The sequence below is a fragment of the Bombyx mandarina genome, chromosome 24, assembly GCF_030267445.1.
Source record: "Bombyx mandarina strain Sakado chromosome 24, ASM3026744v2".
Taxonomy (NCBI): domain Eukaryota; kingdom Metazoa; phylum Arthropoda; class Insecta; order Lepidoptera; family Bombycidae; genus Bombyx; species Bombyx mandarina.
The window spans coordinates 2,506,673-2,531,788 of record NC_143230.1 but is presented as its reverse complement, the minus strand read 5'-3'; the positions used below and the strand labels follow the sequence as shown (position 1 = coordinate 2,531,788).

Genomic DNA, 25,116 nt, shown 5'->3' with positions numbered 1-25,116 from the left:
GAAAATATATTTAAATACGAATTACATTTTAATAAAATGATGAAATATGAATAATATTTTTCGATCTAACCGACAGAATAATAAAAAGATATGAACTGGTTATTTAAAGAAAAAATCAAAATTATCGATAAAGTTGATTATCGAAAACACGAAAAAAAACAACATTTTCTGAAAATAAATCGTAGTTAGATCGATTTATCGCCTCCGAAATCCCCTGTATACTAAATTTTATGAAAATCGTTGGAGCCGTTTCCGAGATTCAGATTATATACATATAAATTTACATACAAGAATTGCTCGTTTAAAGATATAAGATATGCTGACGATTGAAATGGACACTGACCTTGAGGAAATCCTACGGCTTCCAATCCGTGCGGGGTCAGCCCGAACGGCCCCAAGCCGCCGAGCGGCCCGGGCCCCATGCCCATGTGGTGAGCGCTCGAATGATGAGCATACGGGTTCTGCGCCAACGGCGACGGTTGCTTCAAGTAGTGGAAGTAGTGGTGTAGGGGCGTCGTGGAGTGGTGGGCCTGCGGGGCGGTCGGCCCGCTGGCCGTGGGACCGGTGGTCGAGGAGTTGGTCAGCAGCGCCATGTCGGGTTGAGTTAGTCACCGGTGCAGCCTTCTTCGTGTGTGTGTGGACATCTTGGGGAGGCGTTTTAGTTCGAGACTCGATTCGAAGGTCGGCACGTAGACATGTTTTTGGTTCTGCGAAAGAACAAACATTTCCACTGCATCAGATATTTAAAAACATCTCAAGTTCAAAATTAAAACTCTTTGGGATCATCATTGGAAATTTGAGAACACATCATTTTTATTTCAAATTAGAAATTCAATTTTTGATAAGCTTTCGTTTTCCTTAACTAAAAGAAAAGACCAAGTGGTTCTTACAAGATTGCGGATTGGACACACAAATTTAACTCACACACATCTTATTACCAAAACAGATTTAAAAAAAACGTAAGTGTGGTTTGGATCAAACTGTGGTACACTTCTTAGTTGAATGTAAAGCATATGACATAGAAAGACAATTTTGTAACCTCCCTGATAATTTAACGGACTGACTCAAGATGGGTATAAGCAGACCCTTAGTTTTCCTTAAAGATCATTGATTTGTATAACTTAGTATGATGTTGAAGTCAATGTAACTTAAAATAATACTGTAAACTGTGGTCGTTAATGACCCTAGATGTTAAAAAGCGATATTAAATAAAAAAATAAAAAAAAAGAATCGAATTACTTTTTGCTGTGAGGTCTGAGGCGAAAATAGTTCAAAATGTTGTATAATATCGGTTGAAATGAGAGCTCAGAGTTTGGTATTCCTATTCAAAACGGTGTCTTTGTTAAGAAATAATTAATTTTAACTATGAATACCTAGTAGATTTCAAAATCAACATCTATATATAGGCAAAGATGAAACAATTAAGTACCATTTTCTCGTCTCTTTTGTCGAACGATTTTTTATTTATTTAATAGCTATTAACGGAGCTTAATGTTACCAATAAAATATAATTTTAGACTACCCTATTTTTAATATGCTTTTATTAACTACGTAATTGCAGACATCTGACGGAATCTTTGAAATAAATTTTTGCCGATTTCGCTAACTTCGCTCTGGTATTATCCTGACAAGTATCAATGAAATACAAAAAACAAATATGAAATGAGTTGTCCGTTTTGCTATTTACATAGTGCGTTTTTTGGTTGAAATTAAATATGATAAATTAATAATGAAAGGTAAAATGTCAATAATACAACAAATGAGAATTAGGGAGAGTCTAACCCTTGGACTATTATTGGCTATGGTCTGATTTCTATCATGCCACCCATGATCGAACGAAATATGCTTTATTTTATTTTATTGCCCATTGCAGGAAAACGAGCATACGGCCCACCTGATGGCGAGTGGTTACCGTCGCCCATGGACTTCAGCAATTCCGGGGGCAGAATCAAGCCGCTGCCTACCGCTAAATACTCTCCACACGCCTCTTTTGAAGAAGGACATGTCATAGCGCTCGGGAAACACCGTGGAGGGGAGCTCATTCCATAGCCGGATGGTACGTGGCAAAAAAGACCTCTGGAAACGCAGTGTCGATGAACGGAGCGGGTTCCAGATAATATGGATGAACTCTGCTCCGATGACGGGAGGTGCGATGATAAAAAGGAGATAAAGGTCCTTAAGGTAATCTCAAACAATTCCTCAGAGCACTCTCAGATGCTTCTAACTATTTTGTCCATAGATCTTGTAGGTTGTATGATACTAAGTTCTCTAATGCTGATATCTTTTGTTTGTCACTTGTAGCATATAGAAATGCTATTTAGGAATATTTATGTGGTGATTTAGTCCGATGAGTATTACTTAGTTTTATAGTGTAAGTTGGTGTACATATGGTGTACACATGCATAATAAGTGCGTATTGTGTTACTTTTGTTTTTTTTTGTGTAAACTTAATTTCTAAATTTCTCTTTTTTTCTTTTGTTCACTCTCTACTTATATGTGACTAGCGACCCGCCCTCGCTTCGCTTCGGAAACATTAAAACACACATGAAACAAGCAAAAAAAAAAAAAAATTTAAAAAAAGTAGCCTATGTTCATCAGGGACAATGTCGGCTTCTAATGGAAAAATAATTTTTCAAATCGGTCCAGTAGTTTCGGAGCCTATTCGAAACAAACAAACAAACAAACAAATCTTTCCTCTTTATAATATTAGTATAGATAGATAATAATAATAAGTATAAGTATAGATTTTGATGTTGGAAACATGTTTGTAAAAAAAAATATAGTAAAATGACACATTGCAATTGAGTCTACTGGCGGTAGGACCTCTTGTGAGTCCGCGCGGGTAGGTACCACCAACCTGCCTATTTCTGCCGTGAAGTAGTAATGCGTTTCGGTCTGAAGGGTAGGGCAGCCGTTGTAACTATACTGAGATCTTAGAACTTATATCTCAAGGTGGGTGGCGCATTTACGTTGTAGATGTCTATGGGCTCCAGTAACCACTTAACACCAGGTGGGCTGTGAGCTCGTCCACCCATCAAAGCAATAAAAAAAAAGTCTGTATAGATTATCATAAATAGTAAAATGAACAAATAATTTTGCTAATTACATAAAACCCACGTTGTTTATTATTTCATTAGCTCGTAAACTTAGAACGGTTTATGATTGTATTATACGTTAAGTAAGATACTTGAGAACCACTTAACTTCACTTAAACAGACATTTCAATGCAATTTACAAATCGATACGTTACAGAATTCACTTTTAAACGCCAATTATTTACGCTACGCGCGCACGATGCTCACGTGCGATTGAATTCGAACTGGATACAATTAGTTTATAATTTTACAATTATTTTTTTTGTACTTCGTAATATTTTTCAAATTACCCGACCCATAGTAGATATTTCTGCGCTGTTGCAACTCTGATTTAAAAAAAAAGAAAAAAAAACAGTTTACAAAAGTCAAACACGTGGAACGCCTTCCAAATTTAAAACGCTGAATGAACTTTCCTGTGTTCGATCTGTCTCGAGTTCGTATTGCAGAATTGTAAAGCGTTTTTTTTTTTCATTTCTTTTTTTTTTCTTTTCAATGTTTGGCAAAGGTACGTGTAGGTACATGTTTACAGACATTTTGTCACGTTTATTTTTTTGCTGCTCTACCTGAAGTTCTTTTGCCAAATTGAGGGGGATATGATCGTGGTCTTTGTGTTGAAAGAAAAAAAAATTTTTGACGAGCCGTATCAGAGTGATGACATTTGAGTATAAAAGGTATCGTGGGATCAGTTCGGGGATCTGTAACGAAGAGTTCGGGAGTCTTGTTACCTATCTGAATTCGAACTGTTAAAAGTCAAAACTTGCGTCCTTTTTTTTAAAATAATTATAGAGGTAAATGAGAATCGAATATCAATCGCGTTTAAAATTAAAAAATTATAAGGCAATCAGTTGAGCGACGTTTAGAATAGCAAGTCTTAGGTCTTACATTAAAATACTCCGCCATTAAGAAGCCACGGTGTCTTTTGCTTCATCAAACTGTTACTGCCAAGTCTCTATCTGATCATAATAAAATAAAACCATGTTTCCTCTTTTCTTCGTCCCTGGGCTTAGTATTTTTTTTATTGCATAGTTGGGTGGACGAGCTCACAGCTCACCTGGTGTTTAGTGGTTACCGGAACCCATAGACATCTACTACGTAATGCCGCCACCTACCTAGAGATATGAGTTCTAAGGTTTTAGTATAGATACAATGGTTTTCAAACCGAAACGCATTACTGCTTCACGACAGAAATAGGCAGAGTGGTGGTACCTACCCGTGCGGACTCACAAGAGTTTACACCACCAGTATTCGATTCGGGTTTTCTATGGATACCCAAGTGCGATATATCCTTAAGAGAAACCACCTATGTTGCATTTCTAAATGGAATATTTTTAGGGTAAAGACGTTTATGGCATGCGAGCCTTCGTCGCAACAATAGCTCAGGAGAGCAATGACGTGGAAACCCTGAAGGACCGCCGCCGGCCCCAAGACGAAAGATAACTAAATACTTTCCTTTGGCACATACGAACACCTTTCGAGGGTCTGCCGCCGAAAGCAGGTTGGTTCGAGCGGAAATCCTTATTACGAAAGCTTCATGGAAACACGTACCCTAACGCTTCGGCTTTAAAGGCTGTAGTCGGGTGTGGTGGAGATTTCGCAAATAGATAAGTGCAGTTTAGGATAATCTTTTGTTGACAGATTCAAGGTGGCTAAATGGAAAGTGCGATTGTGGTTCCGAGAACGCTGGCGCTGGCCAATGTTGGTGACAATACCGGTTTTTTTTGCACACGCCTCGTTCGCCTCCAATATTTCGTTGTCAATTGTTAAAACTACGTATAAATAAACAAAGACAAAACTGTTCGAATATATTTTTCACGTGCGTTCGCCGCCTTCACTAGTTTCTTTTTGTTTAGGAGCTATTAAAGAGCTATCCATAAATGAAATTGGGACAAAATCATTTTGTTAACTCAATAAAAGACTAAAATAGATCATCATCATCATTCTCCTGCCCTTCTCCCAGTCACCTAGGGTTGGCGCAACATGTCTTCTCCTTACGTATCCTTCCTCTATCATATACCATTTCTTCGCTCGCTCCCCTCTTACACATATCGTCTTTCACGCAATTCATCCATTTATTCTTAGATCTACCTCTTCCTCTATATCCTTCCACATTCCTAGTTAACATTCTCTTACCAACCTCATTTTCATTTCGTCTCATCACATGTCCATACTATCCCAAACGCGCACTTCTCAGCTTCTCTGTCACAGGTGCCACTTTCAGATTTCCTCTAACATATTTATTCATTCTAAAGACTAAAATAAATCTACAACTGAAAGTTCTCAGTTATATTAACATATATTTACATTGTATCCTTAGAGCGCCTTGTCGTTCAGGGCAAAGTAGAAGGCACCAGATCGCGTGGAAGGTTGACCATGCGATGGACAGATCAAGTCATGTCGGCAGTTGGCAGCTGTTTGCATGAGTGTATCATGCTCACCACAAACCGGGAGGAGTGCCGATTGCTTGTGAGGCGCGTAACATCTGCCTACATCAATGATACCAAATGACAACCACGACCACTTTGACAAGAGTGATACGACAAAGGAGGCCATTCCATTTTTACCCTCTTGATCAGATCAGGTCCGGATATTAGGGCGAAGTTATAAAACTATTGTATCGTCATCGTTACTTAATGCGGTTACAAATTGTCAAGTTAATAGGACCTCTTGAAGTCAACGAAAGTGACGTCCAAAGATTCTGTTACACAAACAAACATACATTCGAAGGTAATAAAAGCTCGTTACGAAAATTGTAAACAGTGTTTTTTTTAAAAAACAAAACAGCGAATTTAACGCTTTATATCAATCTAAGTCTTGAGTTTATCAGTGTTTAGGGTTGAATTTCGATCGCTCAACGTATACTGAGTAGTTACGATACAATTAAACTACTTTATAAATGTTATTAAGACTTCAATAAGGCAGTTCGCTTTAAAAAGTAACTTTACCAGCGAACTATTCAAAGTTTAAATTTTGGAACAAATTTTATAACAAAGAAATTTCTTCAGCTATTTGAATGGGGTAAACCTAATTGAAGTTCAATTAAAAACGTCGTATCGTTCATACTAATACCGAATAAAACGGACCTTTACTTACAAATATAGGTAAATGTAGCGTATTAAGCGAAACGTCGTTCAAACCAAATAACCTTTCACCTCATATGGTCTAAAAAGTATATTTATTATAGTATATTGTCATTGATACCGAGACGCTATTTAGATGCATAGCAGATAAATCTTATACCTTTAAACGAGCAATTCTTGTATATTAATATATATGTATATAATCTGAATCTCGGAAACGGCTCCAACGATTTTCATAAAATTTAGTATACAGGGGATTTCGGGGGCGATAAATCGATCTAGCTACGATTTATTTTCAGAAAATGTTGTTTTATTCGTGTTTTCAATAATCATCTCTTCCCGACATCTATTGGCGAATAATAATATTATTTTTCTTAATTGAGTGCAACTAACCGCTTTAAAGATACAACAAGATGGCCTTATCAAAAAAAAAAACCAGCAAAGCTCGGTCATCATACCTACAGTAACTTTTATCCAACAAAAAAAACCCCACGCTTTTTTTACAATAAAATCATTTTTTCTTACTTTATTTTTAATTTAAATTTATTAAAATTCATTTTCTATTTTTTAGTTGGATTTTCTATAAAAGCGTATTTTTTTTAAACTATTATTATTTTTTGTTTAATATGTGAACGAAGCCGGTCATCATTTAGGTATTTTTAAGAACATAATGTTTCTTCGTACGAAAAAGGTTTTTGATTTTGACGATATCCTGAGACTCTTGGGAATGTTAAACAAAATGTTCTTTTCAACATTATACCACGCAACGCTGTGTATAGGTCTCGTGTGAGAGCGTACCTACCTAGTGTTTAGTTTAGGCGCCTATGGACAGATCTAAATCTGATTTTTATAGTAAAATATATTCTCTTTTTTTATTGAGTTTCCAGGCAGACGAGCTTACGGCCCACTTAATGACGAGTAGTTACTGTCGTCCATGGACCTCAACAATGCCAGAGGCAGAGCCAAGCCGCTGCCTACCGTGAAATCTCTATCAACTGCTAACAACAAACAAACCTCCGTTACAAAAAAACCGTCCATTATCACATTCCACCCCTGAATGATGTCAATGCCGCCAAAATATATTTGTCAATTCAATGAACGAGCGCCCATAAATAATATCCGTTGGCAAACACAGCGGCCATATTGTGTAACGTTAAGAAAAACAAACATTTCGCGCCCTTTTGCGAGCGCGTAATTATTCGGTGTTTGCGCAGTTGGCGGCAATGGATGCCGGTGTGACGGATCGGATACACGCGTGATTATAGGATAACCGAGATTAGAGGTACGTTTTATGACAGGTCTGGAGGAACCGACTAAAGGAATATATTTCATCAGGCGGTTTTGATTGCTTGTAAATACGCAAAATCGTCTTGAAAACGCCGTAAGCGCGATTTTTTTTTTATTGCTTAGATGGTTGGACGAGCTCACAGCCCACCTCACAGCCTGCCTCGGTAGGCAGCGGCTTGGCTGGGTAGGCAGCGGCTTGGCTCTGCCCCTGGCATTGCTGAAGTCCATGAGCGACGGTAACCACTCACCATCAGGTGGGCCGTATGCTCGTCTGCCTACAAGGGCAATAAAAAAGAAAAACCTGGTGTTAAGTGGTTACTGGAGCCCATAGACATCTACAACGTAAATGGGCCACCCGCCTTGAGATATAAGTTCTAAAGATCTCAAGTACAGTTACAAGTGACGAGCGATTCGGGTAGGCGTCAAATATCTTGTATTCTGTGATAGCTAACAGTGGATCATTGATTTTAAACGCCATTTGCGTCTCTAAGTTATGTTTATATCAGGCAGCTTTAATTGCTTGTATGTACGCAAAACCGTCTTGAAAACGCCGTCAGCGCGATTCGGGTAGCCGTCAAATATCTTGTATTCTATGATAGCTAACAGTGGATCATTGATTTTAAACGCCATTTGCGTCTCTAAGTTATGTTTGTATCAGCAGCTTTAATTGCTTGTATGTACGCAAAACCGTCTTGAAAACGCCGTCAGCGCGACTCGGGTAGCCGTCAAATATCTTGTGTTCTACGATAGCTAATAGTGGATCATTGATTTTAAGCGCACTTTGCGTCTCTAAGTTATGTTTGTATCAGGCAGCTTTAATTGCTTGTATATACGCAAAACCGTCTTGAAATCGCCGTAAGCGCGACTCGGGTAGCCGTCAAATATCTTGTGTTCTGTGATAGCTAACAGTGGATCATTGATTTTAAACGCCATTTGCGTCTCTAAGTTATGTTTGTATCAGGCAGCTTTAATTGCTTATATGTACGCAAAACCGTCTCGAAAACGCCGTAAGCGCGACTCGGGTAGCCGTCAAATATCTTGTATTCTATGATAGCTAACAGTGGATCATTGATTTTGAACGCCATTTGCGTCTCTAAGTTATGTTTGTATCGGTCTTCCAACCAATTCCTTTGCAGTGTCTTTTTTTACCTACCTATGCTGGTAAACTTGAGGGGTTATGCCAGCTTAACCGGGCGACTAGGTGAGATCACAGGGCTCTAAGCTGACGACGTTGCTAACTGACCCTGGCAAGAGCAGTGTTTCGCAGAATCTACCACCGGTTCGGAATCGCGACCCACTGAGAAGATCCGGCGAGAAACTCAGTGGGCACACTTTCAATGGACCTGTAGCTGGCTTAGCTTAGACAGTCTGTGTCCAGTCGTCGCACAGTAAACAGGTTGGAAGCTGTCGTGTCTTATTAATAATTACCACCCTGCATAATATCACACACGCTTTATATAAGCACAGACCTGTTATATGTACCTATTGCATTTTGAAAGCGCTCTTACTAGAGGGCGATAGGATGACGATTACACACAGGAGCTACATGAGCTAAATACGCCTTTGTCCCTAAGACACTTGTATCCGAGACGGCACAACCCTGTAATGAGTGAACATTCTCATATCCCATCTAGTGTGGAGAGATTATCGGGTATAGATATCGCAATGTGAATTGTATTCCATTGCATAACGGCTTAAAATTGCTTAAGTCTTAAAAGGCTTTCTGTAACTCGGTCACACGACGCCTCTGTTAACTGGAGGTGAATATTCATTTTCGCCACTCTAACCAGTCCAGAAAGGCGAAGTCTTAGCAGTGCTCTCAAAATACCAAGGTGGTTTCCTCAGATCTAAGAAAGTTACTCAATCGACGTTCCGATTTAATCCTAAACCAGCAGATCCTAATATCTGAACCACAAAAAGTGCCGAAAGATCCCCCATTGTGGTCTCGACAAATGGTTACTCAGAAGTTTTAGTTGAAAAAAAAAAATACCCACATAACCATTGAAATAGTTAATAGTGTGTTCCGAAGCGAGAAATTTGTCACAATGGCAGCCCCCGACGGGCAATTATCGCGCCCGAAATTAATGTCTTTGTCAAAATACAATGTTTGAATTTTTCGGTTTTTAAGGGGTTATCCTGTATAGATCGCATGTATATAGGTGTTACAAAATCGCCACGCAGTTTACGAAAATGAGAGTATCAGTATTTTAATTTACAATGTTACAATTTATGATAGATTATTGAGAAGCTCTTTATTACGTATGTAGATAAATATTTTATTTGAACAAAAAACTCCAATGTCCCATAACTGAACTCGACAGAGGTCTTAAACAAACAAACAGATTCAAACAAGGATAGTGCCATCTGAAGATTTTGTAGCACTTGTCCAAAAAAATATTAAATGTTATTGGACACGTAAGTTCAAATGGACTACCCTACTCCTCATTGTCCGACATGACAGTTCGGTTACAAATTCGAAGAAGCGTTGAAATAAAATGAATTGAAAATCAAAATTCGAATTTAGAACTCTATTAAATTTTCAAATTTCGAATGCAAATGTTTAACAATTATGTTGCCATGTTTAAAAAAATACTACCATATTAGTAGTAGTTCCTCGGTTTGTTGTGATATATACGCCGACGTTAAAATAGGGGAACGTTAAAAGAGCAAATCGCAAGTGTATTCCCCGTTGATTTGCCACAAAAGAGGCGAGTGGAAAACAATTAGGCGCGCACGTACGTACGTATCGTAATACCGCGCAGACAACGCTAAAAGCAAATCAGTTGATTCGCTGGGGAGTAACTGGATACCCTCATTACTTGCGCAATGATTCTCTAAATGATTTAGATGGTGCAAGTTTTGAGATAAAAGCTAGAACTGCTAATGCTAATATAACAAAAAAAAAAAAGCGTGTGCGTCTGCGGTCTACACACCCGACAGTAGTGATAACTTAAACTTATCTAAGTTGAACTATTTAATATTGAAATTGTTTAACTTGAGAAAAGCTTAGGTTTATTATGTATATTAATATGATAATGTAAGAAAAATTGTAACATACATTGAAAATAATAATATAAATAGTTAAGAGTTACATAAGTTCTGTGTCGCTGCACTATGCGTGAGAGAAAGGGAAGCCAGATAAACTGGTGCCGTAACGCGTTACGTAACGAGACGGTTTAGCCTTCATAAGAAGTTATCACTTCAAAAACCAAAGATTCACTAACGTTAACTGTGTCATATGTCAATATGTGAAAAAACTTTCCATATTCAAACGGCCTTCAGTTTTCTGCTTGTGTTGTTGGCATCCGAAACGCAAAAGAGACAACACCTGTACTTATTAATAGCCTAGAATATATTTTTCAAATACCTGAATCGCGTTGACAATATTTTCAGATAGTGTTTGCATATATGTAAATACCTCAAGGGCCGTACCCGATCGAGAATTGACGCATTTGAAATGTGGTGTTGGCGCAAAATGTTGGGCGTATCATGGACGGAGCGCCGAACAAATGTGTCAATTCTCGAGGAGCTAAACGTCAAGGAGGCCACAAACACCAGCGTCCCGGGCGCCATTAAGCAGGCCGAATGCAGGCAGCATTGGAGGAAGCTGGTGCAAAAACTGGACCAAGGTGGTCACGTCCCTCAGTAATAAGGAAACGACAGAGAAGAAGAAGAAGAAATACATATATAAATTCTGAACTACAACATTGTATTAGGACAGTTTGCTCTACACACGTCATTACGGAGCCTCCCGATCCATTAACGGTGCTTTTAGATACCAAAAGTACCGGTCACCGTCGTCGTCGAACCCGTCGCTTGCGAAGAAGGGCTCGACGAGTAAATTAACTGAGTTTCGCGCCGGGTCTTCTCAGTGGGCCGCGATTCTTTTCCACCAATATCTTTTAAACGATACGTCATAGCGCTCGGGAAATACCCTGGCCCTTCCAGATAATTGTATTCCTGAATCACGCAATGGTGATGTTACATGGTTTAATATAAGCATTTCAAAGACTTAGGACCTGTCGAGTTTCTCGTCAGGTCTTATCATGGAGTCCCGATTGCGGTGGTAGATTCAGCGAAGCATTGACTTCTCTTCCAGTCAATCTGAAGCCAAAGTAGCCCCTCGTCGCTACTGGCAGATAAGGGTACGCTAATATTCTATACTAATATTATAAAGAGGAAAGCTTTGTTTGTTTGTATTAAATAGGCTCCGAAAATACTGAACCGATTTAAAAAATTATTTCACTGTTTGGAAGCTACACTATTCCTATGGGCACATAGGTTATAATCTTTTTTGAAAAAAATATTAGAGATCCTTACTAAAACTCCAATAAGGTGTAAAAAAAGGTGTAAAAAAATTTCCTAAAATATTATTTACATCGCGCGCCCTGCGAAAACTATTGATGATAGAATAAAATCATGTACTACGACTTTGTAGAACACATTATTATTTACAAAAAAGTGTCGCGACAGCATATTATGTCTAACTATTATAGTTATGCCGCAATAAGTGATCTTTTATTTAAAAAAATAAAACAACGTCATATACATCGTTGATATTTTTGTTAAAGACCCGAGCGGAGCCGGAGTGGGCCGCTAGTGAAAAATAGAAATGCGTTTTTTTTTGTTAATTCTAAAATCGCCACGGTCTTGTAACTTGATCCACAGGCACAGTAGTGCTCGACTCTCCGGGGAGTAAAGTTGTGGAGCGCGTGTCGGCAAATACTGAGATATCCGAGCGATATTGCAGAAGCGGTCAAGAGGCCGTGGGATTATACTAACGGAGGAATAAATCGAATAAATGATTATTTTTTATTCTCGTCGAATGAATTTATGCGTTATAGATCTCTGTTCTATGAATAAACGTTAGAAGTTTGATATATTTTAGTGGGGATTTAATTCGTAAAAGCTTTAGACAAATGTCGCATTTCTATCCGGCTCATTTCGATCTTTTTGATTAGGTTTTTATTAGTTTGTAACAGAATCTCTGAAAGTCATTTTCGTGTCGACTTCAAGAGGTCCGACTATCTTTATATTAATACGTGAAGCAAAAACTTTGTATCCCTTTTTACGAAAATTGCACGAACGGAGGAGTATGAAATTTTCCACACTTATAGAGAATATAGAGAAGAAGTGCACAATGCTAATATTTTTTAAATAATGCATAAAATATACATTAAATCAATAAAGAAAACATTATACACACTACATGCTATGTATTTGACGCATGCATATTGCATACTTTTTACTGTCAAACTTTTGTTCTTGGACGTCTGTGGTCAAATCGAGAATAGATTAAATATTGTTTGTCTGTATTAATATTTTTTTATAGCCTTGGCGAAATTTGTGATTATAGAAGTATAAAATACAATCATAATAGTGAACAAACTTACAATTCCAATTAATTATAGTCGAATTTCGACTACTGCGGGACCTCTAGTCTTGATTAATATGCATTAAATATGCACACGCATCAAGGACCGATGACAATACAATAACTTCGCTCTAATGTGTTGGCCGGTACCGACAGCATAACAAATAAATATGAAATTTTACGTTAATATATATTTATCGTTAGACGTCCAAAAATGGAGATGGGCTGGACATATGCTGCGCCACCCCACTAACAAATGGAGCAAGCAAGTCACCCTCTGGCAACCAAGAGACAGCAAACGAAGTAGGGGTCGTCAAATCAGGAGATGGGAAGATGACTTAAAGCAGACAGCGGGACCATTCTGGCTGAGAGTAGCAAAAGCCACTACCCATTGGAAGGAATTGGAGGCTTATGCCAAAAGGCACAAGGCACACGGAACTTAGGGACCTCTTATAGCCCTATGTTTAGGAATAAAAAGGCTATTATTATTATTATTTATTATTATAGGTTTCCCCTTTCTCAGCCCAGTCTGTCGACAGAGCCGGCACAACTGTATATACGGGCTTTTGGCCAAGTAACATACAGTAGTTATGAGTTATTAGGCTAGTTTTTATTACGTGTAGTATTCTTCAAGCTGCAGGAACTTTCTCACTATTCTGCATGTATTTAGTATAGCCGCTTTTTGTAGTGAAATAAATAAATAAATAAATAAATATTATTATTATTATTATATATTTATCGTTATCAAAGCTCCGAGCCTACGCTTTTAAAATTAACTCTTGGAAATCTAGAGGCCAGTGACCGATGCCATAATAGTAGATATAGCCTAAGCTTACAATCGAACTAAATGAGACATATTTAATGATAGAAGTATATCTTAAATGATAATTATACTCAGCCCCCGATTATGTTAAGTAAGTAAGATTATATTAAGTTATATTAAGATTGATATTTAGATAAATTAGATTACATGCTTTACAAAACATTGAATAGTTTATTCAATAGGTATATTATTATATATGTAAGGGTAAACTTTGTTCGAAATAACCTCTGGAATATTGAATTAATAAAATATATAGTTTCACAATTTCAGATTAATTTTTAACGAAATATGCTTTCAATGCTACAAATCTAATTTGTAGATTTATTTATTGGTCTATCCACACCCGTAGGTAATTCGAGTCTTCGTAAAGATTTCAAGAGGAGAGAGTACCGAAGAGAAAAAAATTAAGAAAAAGAAAAAGACAAAAAAAAAGCGTTTCCCCAAACCAGTGTGGTACAAAATTATAAAAAAATTGGTTTTCTTTTCCAAATTTAACGTAATGACATTTCGGAACAGCTTTTACGGTAGGCAGCGGCTTGGCTCTACCCCTGGCATTGCTGAAGACCATGGGCGACGGTAACCACAAACCATCAGGTGGGCCGTGTGCTCGTTTGCCTTCAAGGGCAAAAAAGTTATATTTTTATATAACTATATACTTGTATAATTACTACCGTTATGATATGACATTGGTTCTTGTCATCGAGACAGCAGAACATATTAAGGCCATCCAGTGTCCCAAAAGGTATTGTTAAGAAAGGGTATTCATCGATCATAGCGCATTTAATTTTTAAACGTAACACCGCATGCATTGAATACATCTTTGTTCGAACGTTGCCGCTTCAACATATGACTCACCTCACCGAGACCAAGGACATCGGCAAACGCAAAAACTCTTAAACGAAAAAAATATGAATTTATCGACCGAATAAAAAGTGAATATCGATTTTAAAACTGACCATAAAAGCTGCCAACGATCGTCGAGCATCCTAAGCGTCGGGTAGCGACCGGCGAAAATCGATACCGGAGCGAGCGGGACACGAGACGCGCTTACAACGTGCCAAAACGAGACGGACCGCGTAGGGTGTTGTGAGGCGTGGTTGAAAATTTCTACCGCCTAGCAAACAACTTGCCGAGGAGATTGGAGCCTGCCGATACTGGGCGGGAAGAATAAGGCTGCACACAGAATCTAGACTCGGATGTGTAAATAAAACTTTCGATTTAAGTTTGGTTTATTTTGAATTATTTTTTTGTCATTGCTCGCCCACGTTTTTAAAGTTATTTATCCATTGCGTGCGGTGTAATGACCTTTCGATGCGGTAATATGGTGTGTTATGAGTAGTGTGTACTTGAAATAGTGCGTAATTTTCGCGAATTCTCGTCATTCAGGTAAACAAGCCTATGTAAGTGTGGGTGTTTCGCTTCGGCCCGGCTCAGTTCGTATTGTTGACGTTTATGAGTGACCAATCGATTGTCGAGTCAGATTGCGTTTTTATGAAATGCAATTAAGGTTTAAGACTTTTTTATTCGACTATTTTTAGCGCTGGTATGTCGAGACTTTCGTAGACATGATGTGATTGCCGAAGCCCACTTTGGACTGTCGCTTGGTGGTTCGTATATTGTAATCCTCCTTTTTTTATTGCTTAGATGAGTGGACGAGCTCACAGCTCACCTGGTGTTAAGGGGCTACTGGAGCCCATAGACATCTACAACGTAAATGCGCCACCCACCTTGAGATATGAGTTTTAAGATCTCAGTATAGTTACAACGGCTGCCCTACCCTTCAAACCAAAACGCATTACTGCTTCACGGCAGAAATAGGCGGGATGGTGGTACCTACCCGTGCGGACTACCCAAGAGACCAGTAAACCATTTCTACCACCATTTCTAGACGATTCGAATAGTCCATAGTTTTCGTGGTCATCTTAATACAATTAGTTTGGTTCGGTGAATTGGTTAGAAAATTTTTCGATTTACGAGTAACACCTCAGTCGCCGGCGACCACGAAAACTGCGGAGTGGGTATTCGAAACGTCAATCTAAATATTAATACGTGAAGTAAAAACTTTGTATCCCTTTTTACGAAAATTGCGCGCACGGAGGAGTATGAAATTTTCCACACTTAGGTACCTATAGAGAATATAGAGAAGAAGTGCACAATGATAATTTTTTTTTAAATAATGCATAAAAGATACATTGAATCAATAAAGAAAACATTACCCACACTACATACCATGTATTTGACGCACACACGCATGCATACTATTTATTGTCAAACTTTTGTTCTTGACGTCTGTTGTCAAATTGAGAATAGATTAAATATTGTTTGTCTTTGTTAATATTTTTTATAGTGTAGTCTTAACGAAATCTGTGTTTATAGAAGTATAAAATAAAATAATAATAGTGTACAAACTTACAATTCCAATTAATTATAGTCGAATTTCGACAACTGCGGGACCTCTAGTAATAACAAAACGACAATTAAAAGATGCGAGATCAAACCATGTAAGTTGTGCATACACAACTCGCATTTACTACCGGATCAGAATCGCGACCCACCGAAGAATCTCAAGCTAACTCTCGCTCTATTGTACCGAATTGAAAAGTCGCACACGAATTATCTAGGAACGCATTTACGTAGAAAAATTAGTGGAAATTGTCTAGGATATTAGAACCTCAATCCACTCCGTGAGCGCACAGAGAGTGTTCACTATTAGATATAACATTGAAGTTTTGGTTTTGGATTTCGATTAAACCCTAAAGCAGTCTTGTTATAAACTTTAAAAATTGTCATCCCTCCCAATCCCCCACAAAATAAAACAGTAATGGGGGTAGTAAAAAAAAAACCGTACGTGACATTCGAAAATGGAACGCAACAAAAACTTTCGGTTCGCTTTTTGAAATTTCGCAACGCCTAAACGACGGTACGTGATTCAAACAAAACTGACGGTGTAATTGTGTCGAATTTTATTAAATCTATAATTTAATTTATTACTTTTATATGTGGGTGGCCTATTTTTAGATAATCTTTTCGAAGTAATTACCTACTGTTCTGTTTTGGAATCGTCGTGGGCTAAAGGACAAGAAGCCCAATGGAAGCTTCCCGCAGGAAGATACCAATTTTTGTAATGAAATACGTACTTAGCGCATGCCTAAGAATGACTTTTGCTGATGCCCTCGTTGACAGATTCATACGTCATCAACGCGAGAGGCAGAATCAAGTTGTTGTTTACCACTGAGTACTTATTCTTCGGTAGCCTCGTTTGAAAAAGTAGTTGTTATTGCGCCCGGGGACGTAGGAGGACGGTACAGACTACCACCAAGTACTTCTTTTACTAGATCTGACCATCCGGCTGGTGTTCTGCCCACGGCGCGCTTGCCTTCTATGCGACCCGTAATTATGAGCTTCTCTAATTCATGTCTGGGAGACCACATGATGTGTCCGAAGAAGCTTAATTTTTCTAATGAAATACGTACTTAACAAATGTTCCCGATTGACTTCCACGATGAAGGAATAACACCGTGTAATAAAAATCAAAGCCGCAAATTTATAATTTGCGTAATTACTGGTGGTAGGACCTCTTGTGAGTCCGCACGGGTAGGTACCACCACCCCGCCTATTTCTGCCGTGAAGCAGTAACGCGTTTCGGTTTGAAGGGTGGGGCAGCCGTTGTAACTATACTGAGACCTTAGAACTTATATCTCAAGGTGGGTGACGCATTTATGTTGTAGATATCTATACGCTCCAGTAACCACTTAACACCAGGTAGGCTGTGAGTTTGTCCACCCATCGAGGCAATAAAAAAAAACGATCTCATGTCGCAAGGCGGCTGTCTGCAATAACGCTTTTTTCCCTACCTATGCTGATAGCCTTGAGAGGCTATTTCAGCTTCACCCTAACGTGTGTAGGTGAGCTCACGGGGCTCAAACCGGAGTGTTTCTAATACTGACCCTAGCAAGAGCAGTGCTTCGCAGAATCTACCACCGGATCGGAAACGCGACCCACTGATAAGATCCGGCGAGAAACTCAGTGGGCTGTGTCTATAGGTTAATTCGCTCGTCGAGCCCTTCTTCGCAAGCGACGGGTTCGACGAGGACGGTGACCGGTAACAATAACGCATTGATGTCTAAGGGCTACATTAACCACTTAACTTGTTCTGTTTATGAATGCAATATAATATTACATTAGTAACCAGCAATTAAAATACACGGAAAAGATAAGATATCCCAGCTCTGTGATTTAATTATTATTTTACAACACATGTTTATGTAGATTAGCGTACGCGTTAATACATTTTTTTTTAGTGTGAAAAAATATATACACGTAAAGAAAAAGATTTATTATGTAAAACTTTTAAAACTCTTTAGTATTTTACAGAAAATGCAATTAAGTATTTTATTATTTTGTTCAATCATTCTAGAATATTCCATATCGTTATAAAACAACATTTAAAGCCTTTTATAATCTATTTTTTAAATTATTATTTTGAGCACTATTATTGAATTACTAGCTGACCTGGCAGACTTCGTAGTGCCTCAATTGATAAATAAAATACCTAAACTTCTGTATAAAATAAACTTAAAACAAACAAAAAGAATCCGTCCGATGGGGGACACATCAAAGGGAAAACAACATTGTTATTTTTATTTAATTCCGAGCATTTTCATATTTATCTACCTTTTAAACCTTCTCTGGACTTCCACAGATAATTCAAAATTAGCCAAATCGGTCCAGCCGTTCTCGAGTTTTAGCGAGGCTAACGAATAGCAATTCATTTTTATATACATAGAAGAAGATATAAAACTGAACTTTTTTTTTTCTCAATAAGAGACAGGTCATTGAATGTGTAAGAATTTTTTTTTTTTTTTTAAACTAAATTATTTTCAAGGTTTTACATAATAAAAGTTTTTCATTACACACACATTTCGTAACGCAGGTACCTACAATAGTTCGAACCAATTATTATTTTTATTGCCCTTGTAGGCAGACGAGCATACGGCCCACCGGATGGTCAGTGGTTACCGTCGCCCATGGACTTCAGCAATGCCAGGGGCGGAGCCAAGCCGCTGCCTACCGTTGAGTACTCTCCACAAGTCTTGTTTGAAGAAAGACAAGTTATAGCGCTCGGGAAACTCCGCGGAGGGGAGCTCATCTATACTAATATTATAAAGAGGAAAGATTTGTTTGTTTGTTTGTATTGCACAGGCTCCAAAACTACTGAACCGATTTGAAAAATTCTTTCACTGTTTGGAAGCTACACTATTCCCCAGTGACATAGGTTATAATCTTTTTAAAAAAAAATTAGGGATCCTTGCTAAAACTCCAATAATGTAACCCAAGGTGTAAAAAAATTACCTAAAATATTATTTTCTTCGCGTGTCCTGCGAAAACTATTGATGATAGAATAAAATAACGTACTACGACTTTGTAGAACACATTATTATTTACAAAAAGTGTCGCGACAGCATACGTCTAACTATTATAGTTATGCTGCAATAAGTGTTCTTATATTTAAAAAAAAAAACAACGTTAAATATCGTTGAAATTTTTGTTAAACACCCGAGCGGAGCCGGAGCTGGCCGCTTGTTATTAACAATTTTATTCGTGCGTGTAAAAATTAAAACGTGAATTCGGAAGATAGCTACGGCAGATGCCCACGAACCACACGGCGCGCAGTGGCAGCCGCGGAACACAATAATAATCACTTTTATTATCCCGAGCTCGAAATTGTTTTTTTCCTTAGTAGGGGCGTCATACAGACCGCCCCTAGGGATCGGAACACTGCTAATTGTTATTCCCGGTATATTATGTATACGAGAAACATCTGCCTTATGATGGACGAAAAAAAAAGATGTTGTAGGTACCTAGTAGTTGTTTATTGTCGTTTGACGTAATGACGGGCGGAGTCGACTGGTTATTATTATCAAGTTCTTTGTCCTTACAGAAATAAATTACAGATTTTTTTTATTGCTTAGATGGGTGGACGAGCTCACAGCTGATTTTTTAGTGTCAACTGGAGCCCACAGACATCTACAACGTAAATGCGCCACCCACCGGGAATTATCAGTTCTAGACAGCAACTTGGCTGCCTAATGCCTTGCTGATGCCCTTGACCGACGGTAGCTACTCACCATCAGATGGGAAACATGATCGTCTGCATACAACGTCCAAGAAAATTACTAACAATTCAAATATGACTATCTTTTTTTTTCCAACCTTTGCTGATAGCTTTGAGAGGCTATTTCAGCTTCGCCCTAACGTGTGTAGGTGAGCTCACGGGGCCCAAACCAGAGTGTTGTTAACACTGGCCCTAGCAAGAGCAGTACTTACTTCGCAGAATCTACCACCGGATCGGAAACGCGACCCACTGAGAAGATCCGGCGAGAAACTCAGTGGGCTGTGTCTATGGGTTAATTTACTCGACGATCCCTTCCTCGCAAGTGACGGGTTCGACGAGGACGGTGACCGGTGCTTGACGTACCTAAAAGTACCGTTAATGGATGGGAGGATCCGTAATGACGTGTTTAGGGCAAAATTTTGAGCATTGGTGACCTCGCAACGTAAAGACAATTCGTCGCGAGACTGATCTGCCGGTAATACGTAACCAAACTTATGTAATTACTTTCCTGAAAACCATTACACTCCCCGTTTCGAACCCGCAACCCGAACGTGATCGAACCGCCAGTTTGTTAACAAATTAAAACGAAATTAGATCGATAACAATGTTTTTATCTGATACTGAAACAGAAGCAGAATGTATGTTTTGATTAGATTAAAAAAAAAAACACATACGTACCATTCGGGTTTTTCCACTGAATTTTATCTATTCCTTTAAATATCTATACAAGTAATTACAATTGTAATTGTCTGTTTGTCGTTTCGAAATGAAGATTTTTTTTTGGTTCACGTTTAGTTGATGAGAATAAAAATATAATAACAGTAGGGTACATTTCGTTAAGCTGTCTGTTGAAAGAGATCCTTCGTTGTTCGACAACACAATTGAGATTTATTTACAACTTCTTCCCTCAGATAGTTTGTTTAATCTACTGCAGGCCACTTTGTAGATCATTCGATATTGACAATTAAAAGATATATAACTGTGTAACTACAAGTTTTGCTTTTTCTTTCCTACCTAGCTTAGCTAGAGAGCCTTGAGAGGCTATATCAGCGTAACCGTAACTAGTAGGTTCACGGGGCTCGAACCTGACGACGTTGCTAACACGAACCCTAGCAAGAGTCGTGCTTCGCAGAATCTACCACCGGATCGGAAACGCGACCCACTAAGAAGATTCGGCGAGAAACTCAGTCGGCTGTGTCTGAGGATTAATTTACTCGTCGAGCCCTTCGTCGCAAGCGACGGGTTCGACGAGAACGGTGACCGGGGTTTTGCCATTTTGCACGCATTACGAATATCACAGCGTTCACAGTAGTATTCGACAGATGGCGTTACTAGTTATCTAAATCGCGCTATAGGTTATGTCACGTGGTTTTATTAAAAAATGGCATTCCCGTGCTACTTATCCATTCCCGATCCTGCGGACAGAATGGAAAGCAGTCGACGTCGCCCAAAACACGTCATCTCGGATCCGCCCGATCCACTAACGGTGCTTTTAGGTAATTCAAGCACCGGTCACCGTTCTCGTCGAACCCGTCGCTTGCGACGAAGGGCTCGACGAGTAAATTAACTCTCAGACACAGCCCACTGAGTTTCTCGCCGGATCTTCTCAGTGGGTCGCGTTTCCGATCCGGTGGTAGATTCTGCGAAGCACGACTCTTGCTAGGGTTCGTGTTAGCAACGTCATCAGGTTTGAGCCCCGTGAGCTCACCTACAAAAGTTAGGGTTACGCTGACATAGCCTCTCAAGGCTCTCAGCTTAGGTAGGAAAAAAAAAAAAAAGCTACTTATCTCATACCCAATCTTGCGAACCGAATGGTAAACACTCGGTGTCGCCCCAAACACGGATTCTTATGATCCACTATCCACTCTCTAGGTACAACAAGCACCGGTCACCGTTATCATCGAACCCGTCGCTTGTGACGAAGGGTTCGGCGAGCCAATTGACCATCAGACACAGCCCACAGTTTTTCACCGGATCTTCTCAGGGGGTCGCGTTTCCGATCCGGTGGTAGATTCAGCGAATGCTCTTGCTAGGGCTAGTGTTAGCAACGTACACACCCCTAGGTTAGCAGCATAGGTAGGGAAAAAAGCTACTTATCGCGCGGGTGGGGTCGCGCTTACAATCAGTGAAGAATAAAATGTATGTTTTGTCAAAATACGATAAAAAACGTCGCCTCCCTATCAGTCAAGAAAGCTAGAAGCCGTACATGTTAGGGAAATACAATAACGTCTTGTTACCGGATAATTATTTTACTCCTAACGTGGGTGGAATACACATCGCGTAGGCAGGGGTCAGTTTGTGTCTTATTGTTGTAATGTACTTTACACATCGCGTATTTCGTTCGTTGATAAACATAAAGTGATAAAGGAATAGAGATGTGTGATTATAGGTTTTTAAATTTACTGCGACTTATCTGTGGCGGCTAGGCATTATACAACGCAAGATGGTGGTAGGACCTCTTGAGAGTCCGCGCGGGTATGTACCACCACCCTGCTTATTTCTGCCGCGAAGCAGAAATGCGTTTCGGTTTGAAGGATGGGGCAGCCGTTGTAACTATACCTGAGACCTTAGAACTTATGTCTCAAGGTGGGTGACGCATTTACGTTGTAGATGTCTATGGGCTCCAGTAACCAATTAACACCAGGTGGGCTGTGAGTTCATCCACACAACTAGGCAATAAAAAATATTTAAGGCCGTCACCGCAAAAGTGGCCTAAGCTTACCATAGTTATTATGGAGTTTAAGTTTTCATGAATCTGAATTTGAGTAGGCGAAAAAACAATACGCGCAAAAATAATGTTTACAAACCCATCTGTTATCTATGGGTGAAACTATGGATAGGCCGATTTTGCATCAAAATATATTGTCTTTAAATAAAATGCAATATACATAATTATAAGCTTGATTATGAAAAATTGTGGGTTAGGCCACTTTTGCGGTGGCAGCCTCATTTGACAGATGCCTGAATCTCGCTTAAATTTTCAAGATAAGCTTGCATATTGTTACGCCGGTAAGAGTAACGCCATCTATCGCCGAATAGTCGAACGAATATAGAAGGATCTAGTAGCACCTAGAACGCTCGAGAAATACAACGCCATCTATTGTCAGATAGCGGAAACACAATACTAGAGATGTGTGGAATATTCTAGGGATGTGGTATCAACTATAAACTATCGACGTTGCAGAGATGGCACGCAGTCAGTCAGTAATCGAAACTACTCGAAGCGAAACAGCGAACGGATCACCTGAAGCGAAGCGGAAGAAGCAAATTGAGAATTTTAAAAGTGTACTGAAATGTTTTAACCCAGCGCGTAACAATATATAGAAGTTCCGAACAACAATATTCGGACCGTCGGTCTACCGAGCAATAATAAACGTTCGGTGGAAGAACTTCCCTTTGTGAATGTTATGTCTTTAGCAGGAGCATATGAAAACAACGCAGCGTCTCTGTCTATCTTAATACGTTTGTTTTCATCGAAATTCGAGGCAAACACGACCTTTGTGCGCGAGATCGTTAGCAGCATTGTGTCGAGTCATACGACGCCACAACGCTGCGGTCCGATCAATGATAACACAAATCTATACGAATTAATTAATGTTCGTTTTACAAAGCTTAAAACCAAGTCTACACACTCGTTAAATTTCTTTATTTATAAGTTGAATCCGGAGAATGAGTGAAATAATTCGAGATTCGGTGGGTAGAAAGAAATAAAAGTGTACCCCATTATTATTCGGTCGCTCGTAATTAACTTAAGAACAGTATGGTGCGTTGAGATCATTTGTAAATATCTAGAAGACTGGTGGTAGGACGTCTTGTGAGTCCGCGCGGGTAGGTACCACCACCCTGCCTATTTCTGCCGTGAATAATGCGTTTCGATTTGAAGGATGGGGCAGCCGCTGTCACTATACTGAGAACTTAGAACTCATGTAGATGTCTATGGGCTCCGGTAACGACTTAACATCAGGTGGGCCGTGGGCTCGTCCACGCATCAATGCTATAAAAAAATAACATTACTTTCTTGCACGCATTGAGTCCACAATGAGTGGCCACGAGCAAGATAATATCGACATTATTTACTATATAAGCAACGTCATGAGTTGGCTATGAAATTTTTCCACCAAGTAGATCTTTGCTCTATAGATGTGCATATCGTTTAGAACTTTTATTTGGATTTTAAAATGAGAAATGATTGCTTTGCGTCAAAATAAACGCAATATGCAATGCCGATAGTATGTCTTCAAACATACTTTTTATTAAATTAATTTTAAGAACTCAGACGGCTTCTGATTTTTTTCTACTTAATCGTTGGTAGCCTAAGGGGGTAAACCAAATTTGCGCGGAATTGCTAACCCTAGCCATAGCAAAATCAGTGCTTCGCTGAATCTACTATCGGAATCGCGACCCACTGAGAAAATCCAGCGCGAAATTCAGTTGGTTGTCAAAAATGCTGCTATTGGGGATGGAGGAAGGAACCTAACAGTATAGGTGGGAATTAGCATCGCATACCTTATGATAAATACTCTTGATAAACAACTTGGATGTTTCTATCAAAGACGTTTCTTGAAATGTTCAATAGAATCATCAGATCAAACTATATGTTTACGAGGTCATTAATTTGCTCATTAAGCTGTAGTACTAGTTTATATTATCAACTGATTTTGTTATAGTCGACATTAAACAAATAATGAAATGTTCGAAAAATAATAATATTTCCTTCGAAAAGATATTTCCGCGAACCGCGAACATAGCGAAGGTGTAATTAATTAGAATTTTAATTATGTCACGTTAAGCTTAGTGTGGATAATATTGATAAAATCAGATTTTCCTTCGTGATTTCTTTATTCCTTGAAAGTCTATTCTGTTTTTTTTATTGCTTTGATGGGAGGACGAGCTCACAGCCCATCTGATTTTAAGTGGTTACCGGAGCCCATATACTTCTACAACGTAATCGCCGTCACCCACCTTGAGATATGAGTTCTAAGGTCTCAGTATAGTTACAACGGCTGCCCCACCCTTCAAATCGACACGCATTACTGCTTCACGGCAGAAATAGGCAGGGCGGTGGTACCTACCCGTGCGGACTTACAAGAGATCCTACCACCAGTAAACAAGAGGTCCTACCACCAGTAACAAGAGGTCCTACCATCAGCTGTTTTAATGCCATCTATCCAACGAATCTTCGCGAACGTCGTGTTCTTCCACGTCAATGTGTTAGGGCTTTAAGCTGACATTTATAACACTAATTCATTTTTAAACGCATCCAATCATAAAGAATAGCTAGCTCTCTGTATGTAAATGGTTTTTTTTTTCTTTTTAGGAAACTATTGCTGGGTTTGTTTGTTGGT

General features: G+C 39.0%; 1 protein-coding gene across 1 annotated transcript in view; it reads right to left on the bottom strand.

Moving 5' to 3' along the window:
* oc (homeobox protein OTX2) overlaps positions 1 to 25,116 on the bottom strand; it is a 92,208-nt gene that overhangs the window by 49,479 nt on the left and 17,613 nt on the right. The window contains exon 2 of the mRNA XM_028181780.2: positions 344 to 707. Within this exon, the coding sequence (XP_028037581.2) occupies positions 344 to 593 (250 nt within the window). The 5' untranslated portion in view covers positions 594 to 707. The remainder of the gene's footprint in view (positions 1 to 343; positions 708 to 25,116) is intronic.